A 10459-nucleotide genomic window follows, 5' to 3' on the forward strand; every position below is an offset into this window, starting at 1 on the left:
AAACGCACAACAAGGACTGGAGTACTGGAGATAAATATTAGCAAGGAGGAGAGGAGTTTGGCAGTGTTGTAACATTGTGCCCTTCACATTGCCCCACACCCTGTAAATCATTCAACAAAATACATGCAAACACTTCTTTCTGCAAAGTAGGGAGTCAAAACAGCAAAGGGAAGTGTGTTGCAAAGCCTTTAGTGCGTCTAGCTGTTACAGCTTATAGCACATTCAAAACAAAATTATTTTATGACTCCTATTTGAAATTATAGCTCCCTCAAAGAAAAGCAAAAATTCAAGACGAGAAACATGTATTTATTTCAATAATTCTAACATGAATAACTTGAGAGATACACCTATGGTAACATCAGATCCCCTTTAACTTGCAGGTTTTTAGGAATGTTTCTAAACCGTGTAGCCTTTCTTCCATCAGGCCTCTTGTATACAGACAATCATATTCAGACGGTGGCAGGCAGTGGCAGCTCCACCTCACCCCTCCCATTCACGCCCTTGTGCTGACTTTCTCAGGATTACTGTGTTGCAATAACCTCATTGACAGAGGGCTGAAACTACGCCCAGTTGACAGTCAGGAGCCACAATGGAATGTGTTTACACAACATGTACGGTTTTGGTGTCAATCATCATCATTGTTTCAAACGTGTAATTATAAATGAAATATTCTTATGGGAAGTATTAAAGAAGGCAATTAAATTATGGTTTTATTTCCTTTCGCTTTTTATTTTTATTTAACATATATATATATAAAAAAAACCACTTCAATTTAACAGACAATTAAAATTATCCACACAATTGTGAAAATGTGAATTATGTATACAGATGATAAAAACAAATACCCACATATGTTACTAATTGATAGAAAACCCCCGCAGCCCTTCACTTCATGTATCAAAACAAAAAACTTTATGAACCTGCAAAACCAACACTCCAAAGGCAAACATGTTAATACCCAGTCATAAACAACGCAAAGTACGTACAACTGACTGCATCTGCATAGTTTTCAGTGTAAAAGACTTTTAGCAAAAAAAAAGTAGCGAAAAAAGAAACCAACACAAAGCAATGGCAGAGCAGTGCTTGTTCTTTTTCTCTTTCATGTTCAGGGACAATCACTCAGATCCCACGCCTCCACATTCTGTGCAGCAACAAGTAAACACTATTATTCTGGGGCATCACTGTTCATGTCTTTGTGCAGACGTCTGCAAGAGTTTTGAACTTTGGTCCGAGCGTGTTTAAGAAGTCGAGGTTGTCGCTGTCACCGTTGTCACTGCAGCAGCCCACAGAGCCAGCTGCAGAGCCCTCCCCCTCAAACCCGTAGGAGTGGATGATGTCGTCCGCGTATCGCCCGTTCTCCTCTGTTCCCAGATAGCCCAGCTTCTGCAAGACAACATGAAAGGGAGAGGAAGTGGGTTATTTCTCGGTGTAGACTAAGCCTGTGCGATGGGAGGTGAGATACTACTCCCTGTGATAACACAAGGCTGCTCAGGATATGACTGGCAGTCAGATATTACACAGTGAACAAACAACTCATCAACAAGTTAAGAGAAATAATATTTCCCACCAAGAAGTTGAGAAATATTAAAGTTTACTGAGGATAACATCTAGGCTTAGAGAACAAGATTATATTGCACATGAGAGTTACCTGAGCTCTAACACAACAAAGAAGTTATTAAACCTCAGAAAATGAAATGTGTTCGCATCTGGACGCATTTCATTCTGCCACTCTCTCCCTTTTTTTCTTGTATTATAAAAATTAAAAACCCTAAACATGTCTGTATTCGTAAAACAACATTACCTGGTGTAGGTAGCGGCCATTTGTTTGCCAGGTTTGAAGAAAAGCTGAGTCCTGGACGAGGTTTCTGTGGTCGAGGCCCACACCGCTACTGACAAACTGACCTCCCAGCTGCTGAGCATCATACTGGCTGCCATACTGGCCAGAATAGTACTCCTGCATATTAGTTGTGTTGATACCACCCTTATAAATCACATTCTCGTGTGTGCTTTGGCCTCCGATTGTGCTCGAGCTCTTGTTTCCCACCCATCCTGCATTCAGCAAGGAACCCTTAGTTGAGCCCTTTGCTGCTTGTTCAACCCCAAAATGGGGAACAGTGATGAGACTTGAATCCTGTAGAGCAAAATGAAAATAAGAAATCAAGCAACAACTAAATAAATGAAGCAAAACATTTTTCAAATGAAAATATGGTTGCTTTATAGAGATTATATTGTAAGCTCAGGCAATGCCTTCACTGTAACATCCTCACCACTTCGTCCCCTGGGGCCTCGATGTTGGATTTGAGCAGGATTCCACCACTGTCTCCAATATCTCCAAATTCCATTTTGTCTCTCTTTGTCGTGCAGAAAAATGCAAGAAGCAAACCTGCAAATGAAAGCAAGTATGTAAGAAATGAGTGCACGAAGATTATGTTATTGTTATAAGCAGTGCTTCATGTGTGGTAAGCATCACGAGAGAGCACATAACTGCATTGCACACTGTAGAATACTATTGTATGTTTCACTGCTTAGTATAGAATAAATAAGCAACAAGAGAACCTTCAGCTTTCTATCACTCTTCCTGCACTTTTACACATGCTCGAAGACAAAAAAAATGCCTTATTTTTTTGCCTTGTTTCATTATCTACACAGTGTAGTCTACACCAGTCTGCTGGCAAGAAGATAGCAGTGGGGGACTCACAGAGCAGTAGGAGGAGTGCCAGAGGCAACAGCAGAGTCAGTAAACCCAGTGGCCCTAATGACACAGAGCTTTGCTTGGCCAAGCAGACTCCATCCCTGCACTGGCAGATCTTTACGTTCACCGTCTGTGGTCGACTCTTGCCCTGCAGATCTGAAACGATCATGGGAACTTCGTGATTCCCTGTAGGAAGCGCTTTGATCTGCTCCAACGTAGCTGCTGTGTCTGTGGAGGAAACAAATGTAACAATTAACAGGAGATTCTCCAAAAAATGGCAAAAAAATACAGTGAAAAATTCATTAAATTTGAAATTTCAGGACAGATCAGATGACTTTAACATACATTTCATCCAAAGATGCAAGTATGTATCAAAATATTAATCCTATCCCATCACAATAGACTTAAATTGCCCATGCTGCAAAATCCAAGTCTCATGAATCCACTTGTACGCCACCTAAAATCTGTGTTGGCACATTATGCTGTCTGATAAGTACAAAAAGAATATAAAAGGTACGTTTGCAGCGTCTCAGAAAAAGTGTCAGCACTGCATAGTTTGTCCACCAAGTCTTTTTTCAACTGCAAAATGTCCCTTTCACTACATATTATGGACACAGTTATTTAAAAAAAAAAAAAAACAATGTATTGATGAATCTTTGTTAGAAATTTTCATGTTTGCATTTTTGTAAAAAATAAAATGGATATCAATTCTATCTTATTAGATTTATTCCAAATCTTTTTAGACTCAATAATATTAAAGTGCCCCTTCACTCAAATATGTTTCTTCTTGTTCCTGCAGTTGAATATTTGAGCTCCGCTTTGCAGAATGATGTACAAGCAGAGTTTGGCATTCAAAGTTTTTTTCAATCATATGCTGACACTGTAAAGTTTCTCTATGTTCATAAAAAGTTAGATTTTTAAGGAGCGGGCCGACGAGCATGATTTTGATATCACAAATAGTTTAGAGGCCAATGTTTGTCAAGTTATAGAAGTTTGATGTGGAAACCTGAAGCCTCCACTGCATACACTGAGAACAGACGTTACGGTGAAGATGAGACATGTTGTGTCCAACAGTTAAACTTCTGAAATTTTAGGAATTTGGATATTCATTGATTCAGGAATTTTTAATAAGGGGAGAATGAGTAGATGTAATTTTAGAAAGTTTAATGAGATAAGTGATTTTTTTTTTTTGTGGAAAAACCATATCAGACAGGCTTTATTCCATGTAGAGTATTTTTTATCTTAATACATGTCTGCAGGGGCTCTTTAATCTTAAACTGAAATGAGTATCTGCATCAAAAATGTAATATTAGTAGAGTTCTGAAATGAACAACTTCCACAACACCCTCTCATGCCTGGCTCTCGCTTGCTCATTAACCAAGAGTGCTACTCTGTCAGACACTTTGTTAATGGTTTATGTTGGAGCACACGGGACAAAAAATGCACTAAGGTTTGTTTCAATAATGCTTTGCTGTTAGTAAACATGTGTCTAATCAATCAATATTGCATGCTGCATAGTGTGAGTAACTGATGCAGACATTTAATAGTGCAATTAAAACACTTTCCAAACAGTTATTTTCTGATTTAATTTAAAAGACACTCTTAGTTCAAATTTGTACAAAGGTAACCACCTACCATTAAATGTGGTCACAGACCATTGGCCATTGTTGTCATGTGGCAAGCTAAAGCTGAAGGGGAAAGAGAAGGGAGACTGGTCTTTGTCTTCAGCCACAAGCAGCACAGAGCCAAGCTCTCCTTCCTTCTCACACAGCACATGCTCAGCGGTGGGGAGCTCTGGCACATTGTCGTTGACATCCTCCACCACAATGATGACTGTTCCTGTTCCTGTCTTGGAGCCTGCAATACATAAGTAATACATTAATTCCCACGTAGAACAAATGTGGGCATGCCGGCACATAGGAACAGCAAAAGTTGTTATTTCTTCGCTGTCAATTATCTGAAAATTTCGGATTCTGACAAGCATTGGGATACGAGCCTAATTATCACTATTACTCACCACACAAGAAAATAAGAGTCATTGTAAATGTCCAGTCACAACGAATCTTGCCAACTTGGTGTTAAACAAAGCCAGGGCCGAGCCGTAGAAATAGGTGCAGCTGGTATTCTTAACTGCTGTTGACTAATAAACTGTCTGTGGTGACGTGGCACATAAAATAGACAGTTTCCCAGACCACAGTTTTCTTAATGGCAGAGCTGGTTTATAGGAGCACTGTCTCCTTTTGAGTTTGGCAAATAGCCATCAGGTGACAGATGCAGGTAATGAATTGGTCAACAGCACGGTGTCGAATGGTGCAAAGGTTCAGCCCAATCATAAAAGAACATGAGATGTATTTGAGCTTGTGTTATTTCCTGTATGGACTCCCCGTGGCTTATAGAATTCACGAGCAACTTACTAGCATCAATGGCCTTCATGGTGATATTGTAAAGTCCATCCTGGAGAAACTGCGACTCTTTGTCGATTGTGTTTGCAACCCTCAGCTCTCCAGTGTTTCTGTCGACATCGATCCAGGAGGCTGGGTCCGTGACCTTGTAATACCTAAGACACAATGGGAAAAGTACCTGTTTAATACCAGCACATCCAGTTTAGCAGTCTGAGTCTGCCCTCCGGTGTTTGAGAGAAGTAACGTGGTCTTGAGAATTAGCTGCAGTAGGGTCTCTTATTAGCCACAGTATGCCATGAGAAGATGTACGATTGCTTACCTGATACCATCACTGCTCTTGGTCTCAGGATCTACAGCTGTGTAAGTTCCTATCAGAGTGCCGTTTGGTGTGTTCTCTTTGACGGTGTAGCGGACAGTAGGAGCAGTGAATGTTGGGCCTTCGTCGACATTGGTGACGGCGATATCCACAGGGATGGACAGCCACTGGGCGTTGGTGCCGTTCAGCTTAGCTTCATTACGCGCAGAAATCTCAAGCTTTACCTTTTTGTTCTGCTCATAATCCAAAGGCTGGAAAAACAAGGAACCATAAAAGAGGTGCATTGTAAATACAAATCTGTTCTCATATAGGCTGGAACTTTCCATAAGATGTGTGGCACATTATATATTGTCACCAATACTACTAAATAATAACTTTAATATGAAATCACACTCACCTTTGAGATGTACAGGAGCCCCTCGTTTGTTTTGGGGTCAGTGTCAATCCTGAAATTTCCGGTTTCATTTCCTTTAGTGATCACAAATTTGGAAATCCAGTTTGGTGTGTTTATCAAATCTTTATCTTCAACAGGAATTCGAAGGATAAGTTTTTCGCTTTCGTTTTCTTTGATACTGACATCGTACTAAAAGGAAACAAACAAAGATTAGGTTACTTAGATGACAGCAAATCTTTCAATGTAGACATTATTTCAGTTGTCCAGCTGAATTATTTATTGCCTGTTTTTGAAATGTATCGTCTCCCATTTCAAACCACTTACAGACGTTTTGGTGAAAGTCGGCGGATTGTCGTTGATGTCACTCAGCATAATTGTTGCAGTTGCTGTGTTGAACAGACCCTTTGTTGCACCATCCAAATCTTTGATTTGCACGGGCACCAAATACTTGTCTTGCACCTAAAAAAGAAATACAACAAAATGATAAAAGTAAAAGATAAATCACAAATTGAAATTAAGCAAGAAATCAATGTAAAGCACTTGTATAATCTAACATCTGTTACATTTAAATGATAAATAAAGTAAATCATGAACACAATGATGGCAGGGCGCACCTCTCTGTCAAGGGTGTTGGTTGCTGTGGTGATGACACCTGTTGCTGGGTTGATGGCAAACCGGTCTAATCCGGACAAGAGAGTGTACCTGATCTTCACATGGGCGGTGTTTGGTTTGTCTCTGTCTATAGCGTTCACTTTCCCAATCACTGTCCCTGTGGAGAAAATCATGATCATTTAGAGCACCCAAACTGAATGGCAAATTTCGCTGAATTACTGTTGTGTATTTCTTGTTCCTCACCCACGCTGCTTTTCTCGGGCACAGTAAACATTAGCTTGTCTGTGAATTCTGGAGCATTGTCGTTCACGTCATCCACCTCTACTTGGATGGGCAAAGGTAAATCTGTCTCTTCAATTTGGTCTTTGTTATGAGCACGGACCACCATCTGTAAAGAAAAAAGCAAAATTTTACAACGATAACACACACAAATATGCAAAGAAGAGCAAAGTATATCGTATGGTTTCTTTTATTTTCAGTGTCAGACTGGTCATTTAAAATTCCCATCAACTCTTGTACTTTATGGTCAAATAGAAATGATGCCATCCCGAACAAATACAGATGAATGTTTATTAGGGAAACAAAGCTCAAATCAAAGTTGACAGAAAATGAATCTGCAAGTATTGTGACAGATTATTTGTATTAAGTGATAACAAACTGAACTTTGTTTGTTTTTTTAAAGAAATTCTGATTGACCTACTTAACTGTTTTATGACATTTGTGTATGATTAATTCATGAGCAAATAACTGTTTGTTGCAGCATCTTCTTCGCACTCACTTTAAATACTGGGAACTCCTCACGATCCACAGGTCCGAACACAGTCAACATCCCAGTTTCACTGTTGATTTTGAACATACCAACTGGATTCTCATCAACTCCAGGTCCACTGATGGTGTAGTACACATTGTGCGTGACTTCAGAGTCGGATACAATCTACAAAAGAAACCAAATAAATTCATACAGATTCGACTGAACAAAACAAAAAAGCTAACAAAGGAGTAGTCTGTTATTCCTGAACTATTCATCATAGTTAATAAGGCATCTGTGTGGCCTCTTTCAGGGAGCAGTGCTATCAAATGGATTAAGGAGGGTCAAAACGTGACTGCATTAAAGCCTTAAGCAAGCTCCAATAGACAGTTTGGTCAAAACAAGTGTAAACAAGAACATCACAGAAATGAGTCATTTTAAAAGTAATGTTGCCGTTTCTTAGTGAGTGAATTGCATAACCCGGCAACAATTTAATCACCCAAGAGAAAACGTGTGAAAAGACGTGTGTCGTAGCAAAGCGTGTTTTTTTTCATATTTTGTCAAGATTGAAATTACCTCTTCAATGTCTTTTGGAAAAGGTCCCTTGTCATTCTCCAGTATGTTGAAGGGTGGAGGACTCCAGCGTCTTTTAGTGCGTTTCAGGAGGACTTGACCCGAGTGCTGTGGCATGCAAACAAGTCAAGACATTTGTAAAAGGGCCCACTCCCATTCTGGCCTGTATAAACGAGTTAGAATGTACAGCAAAGTCTTACATCCTGCATTGTGTTGCAGACTAGGTGAACTTCCATCTCACTTCCCGGCCCGCTATTGTCTTGCACCGACACAGAAAATGTCCGACCCCTCGATGACACCGACACAGGAGCTGCAGCTACTAGATCTCCATTTCTTATCGTAAAACTCGTGTCCTTCACAATCAACTGCACGGATTTGGCGTCACAGTCGGTAGCTACAACTGGAAAACCGAGACGGGTTCAGTTAAAAACTCAAAATGCAAGAGATCGGCTATAACTTTTGGTTTAGTTTATGCAGAGTTATGCCATGAACAAATGATCAGGAAAATACCTTTAGCGATTAGGTGTCCAGTTTGAATTGTTTGTGGCACAACTACGTGGAGAGATTCCGGGATTAAACACGACTCCACATGGGACAGGAGCTGAAAGAGAAAATCGATCCTTCAGTCAGTTTCAAATAGGGTTGATGCATTTGAAAGTTTGTTGTGAAAGTGTATGCTTCAACATCAAATATTGACAAAAACTAAAAGGTACGAACTTTTTGGTATAATGTAGAAAAATAAAGACTAATGTTCAATATTAAAAAAATAATAATAAAAAAAAAAAAAAACGAACTGGAAACACTTACCAAAATTACGCAGATGTTAAAAATGAAAACGTTCCCCATGTTTGAATACACGTTGACGGACTTTGTCCCGGTCCGAAAGGTAGGAAGAGTCCACTTGGTCGATCGGAGAGCGACAGATGACTGATGCGTTGTCCTCGGTGTACTGTCACTCGTCTGTTTCTTCACCTGTGCTCTCAATGCGCGCAAGTCAAAGGGAGCCGTCGTATCTGTCGTTACTGGCGGTGAGTCAGCGGACACACCCCGGCTGACACACCCAAAGAACCTCCCAACATGCAGGCGAAGCACCTTTGGTCTGTGCTCAAGCGTTGTGTCGTTTTTTACTGAGCACGTAAACCCTCCTAAAAGTTTGCAGGTGTGTATTTTTTTCCCACCAGCAGGGGGAAACATTGACTTAGTCTTGTGGCAGAAGGCTGCAACACCTTAAACTAGACGGCATATAATTTCCCAGAAAAGAGTTAAAGCTGCATCTGAGCCAAACATAATTCACCATTCAAATTACTTTTACACCGCTTTCTATAAGAGCAGGAGCTCTTTTTTTGAAATCATATTTTTTTGCACTAATCCTTGCAGCAATTTCTTGTTTGTCTGTGTGCTTGTTTTGTGAGACCTCTCCCAGGTCTACACAGAGCTTGACCTCTGCTTGCCCCTCCTCTCCCCTCTGCAACTCCACTGAAGCATTCTGGTAGGAGGAACAGAACTGGGCTCCTCACTTAACACCACAGGAATGTGAGCTGAATGAAAGCCTGGTGTGTGGGGGTGAGGCTGTGATCCCACAGCGAAGCTCTCACTATCTCTAGAAACTGCTGATAAAAGTTAGAGTGGTCAGGGCCTGAAACAATTGTGGGCCTGTGTTATTTAAACACAATGATCTACTGTAGGCTAATGTGTGGACCTTGTAAAAGAATGCCCTGGGAAGTGAGACTTCTACAGGGGGCCTGCAACAGGAAAGGTGAGAAAAATGTCAGGAAGACTGTGAGTCATGGGTGTGGATGTAATGAAAGGGCTTGGGGCTGGAAATGTTTACCAGCAGATGCAAAACAGACTCAGCAAAACTGAAAATGAATCCCCGTGTACAGTAAAACAAATCTATTATCTTTCTGAGTATTCTATGAGTGACACTTTTTCGGATCTCTCCCACACCGTCCACTCTTTGTGATAAACAGTAGAAATATTAGTCACCACCGATAAATTATGTTAATTGCCCAAGTAATTTACGAAGGCCAAAGGTTTATCTGAAAGACTCTTCCAATAACTTGGAACTTCTCAGGAGATACACAAATGTCTCGTTGTCATTGCAGTATGACTTTACCTGTTTCATCTTGAACTAGACTGTGTTGTTGCCAGGTCTGGTAGGTTTGGTGGTTGGAACCCACCTGTTCACTATTGCTGATATAGTTTTGAACACATCCTCTGCGTGACGTCAACAAATTGTCTGTGCTGCCAGGATGCAGCCAAATTGTCGGAAGAGCAGATTCAGGATGTTTTCAGTCACCGCAGGTCTGAACGACAAATGTGAATCCAGTTGTTCAGTTTATAATAGTGACATACAGCACATATCCCAGAGGTTAAAAAAAAAGTTTCAGGTTACATCTATAAAGCAGACATGACACTCAGCTCTCCACACCCTTTGGATGAGCGCCAAACCACTGGCAGAGTGAAGTGTTCACGTCATACAAGGAGTTATTTTTTGGGTGACACATGTTGCTTACTGGTGCTCAGGCTTTTCATATGAATAATACCTTCTTGATTATTTGGGTGTATTTTACAGTCATATCAACTGAAGCATTGTCATCAAATAGTTCTCACTTCCCAATAACTCTCGCCTGCGTTAAAGTTGTTGCAACATAGTGATTTAATATTTTCTAATGCATTCATTGATTGCAACTAACGTGCCAAAGATGATATCCTTATTAAC

General features: G+C 40.4%; 1 protein-coding gene across 1 annotated transcript; it reads right to left on the reverse strand.

Annotated features, from left to right (window-relative positions):
• Positions 1 to 341: 341 nt before the first annotated feature.
• Positions 342 to 8838, reverse strand: dsc2l (desmocollin 2 like). The gene is made up of 16 exons (XM_069157434.1): positions 8545 to 8838; positions 8248 to 8338; positions 7938 to 8137; positions 7741 to 7845; positions 7195 to 7350; positions 6660 to 6804; positions 6419 to 6573; positions 6129 to 6263; positions 5808 to 5993; positions 5414 to 5661; positions 5107 to 5249; positions 4328 to 4549; positions 2699 to 2920; positions 2268 to 2383; positions 1802 to 2131; positions 342 to 1383 (listed from the first exon to the last, which is right to left on the reverse strand). Exons 1-16 carry the CDS (start codon positions 8581 to 8583, stop codon positions 1186 to 1188), a joined length of 2691 nt encoding a protein of 896 aa, XP_069013535.1. The 5' UTR covers positions 8584 to 8838; the 3' UTR covers positions 342 to 1185.
• Positions 8839 to 10459: the final 1621 nt, after the last annotated feature.

Source organism: Embiotoca jacksoni, unplaced genomic scaffold (assembly GCF_022577435.1).
Source record: "Embiotoca jacksoni isolate LCO1_2020_lvr unplaced genomic scaffold, fEmbJac1.0.p SCAF_22, whole genome shotgun sequence".
In the NCBI taxonomy this organism is placed as follows: domain Eukaryota; kingdom Metazoa; phylum Chordata; class Actinopteri; family Embiotocidae; genus Embiotoca; species Embiotoca jacksoni.

Bases quoted from the DNA above. Each gene is read 5' to 3' on its own strand.
- dsc2l (XM_069157434.1), bottom strand. From the start codon at position 8,583: ATGGGGAACGTTTTCATTTTTAACATCTGCGTAATTTTG. The intron at 8,339-8,544 runs GTAAGTGTTTCC...TTTCTCTTTCAG, and splicing joins TTAACATCTGCGTAATTTTG to CTCCTGTCCCATGTGGAGTC. The intron at 1,384-1,801 runs GTAATGTTGTTT...GTTGTCTTGCAG, and splicing joins ATGGCCGCTACCTACACCAG to AAGCTGGGCTATCTGGGAAC.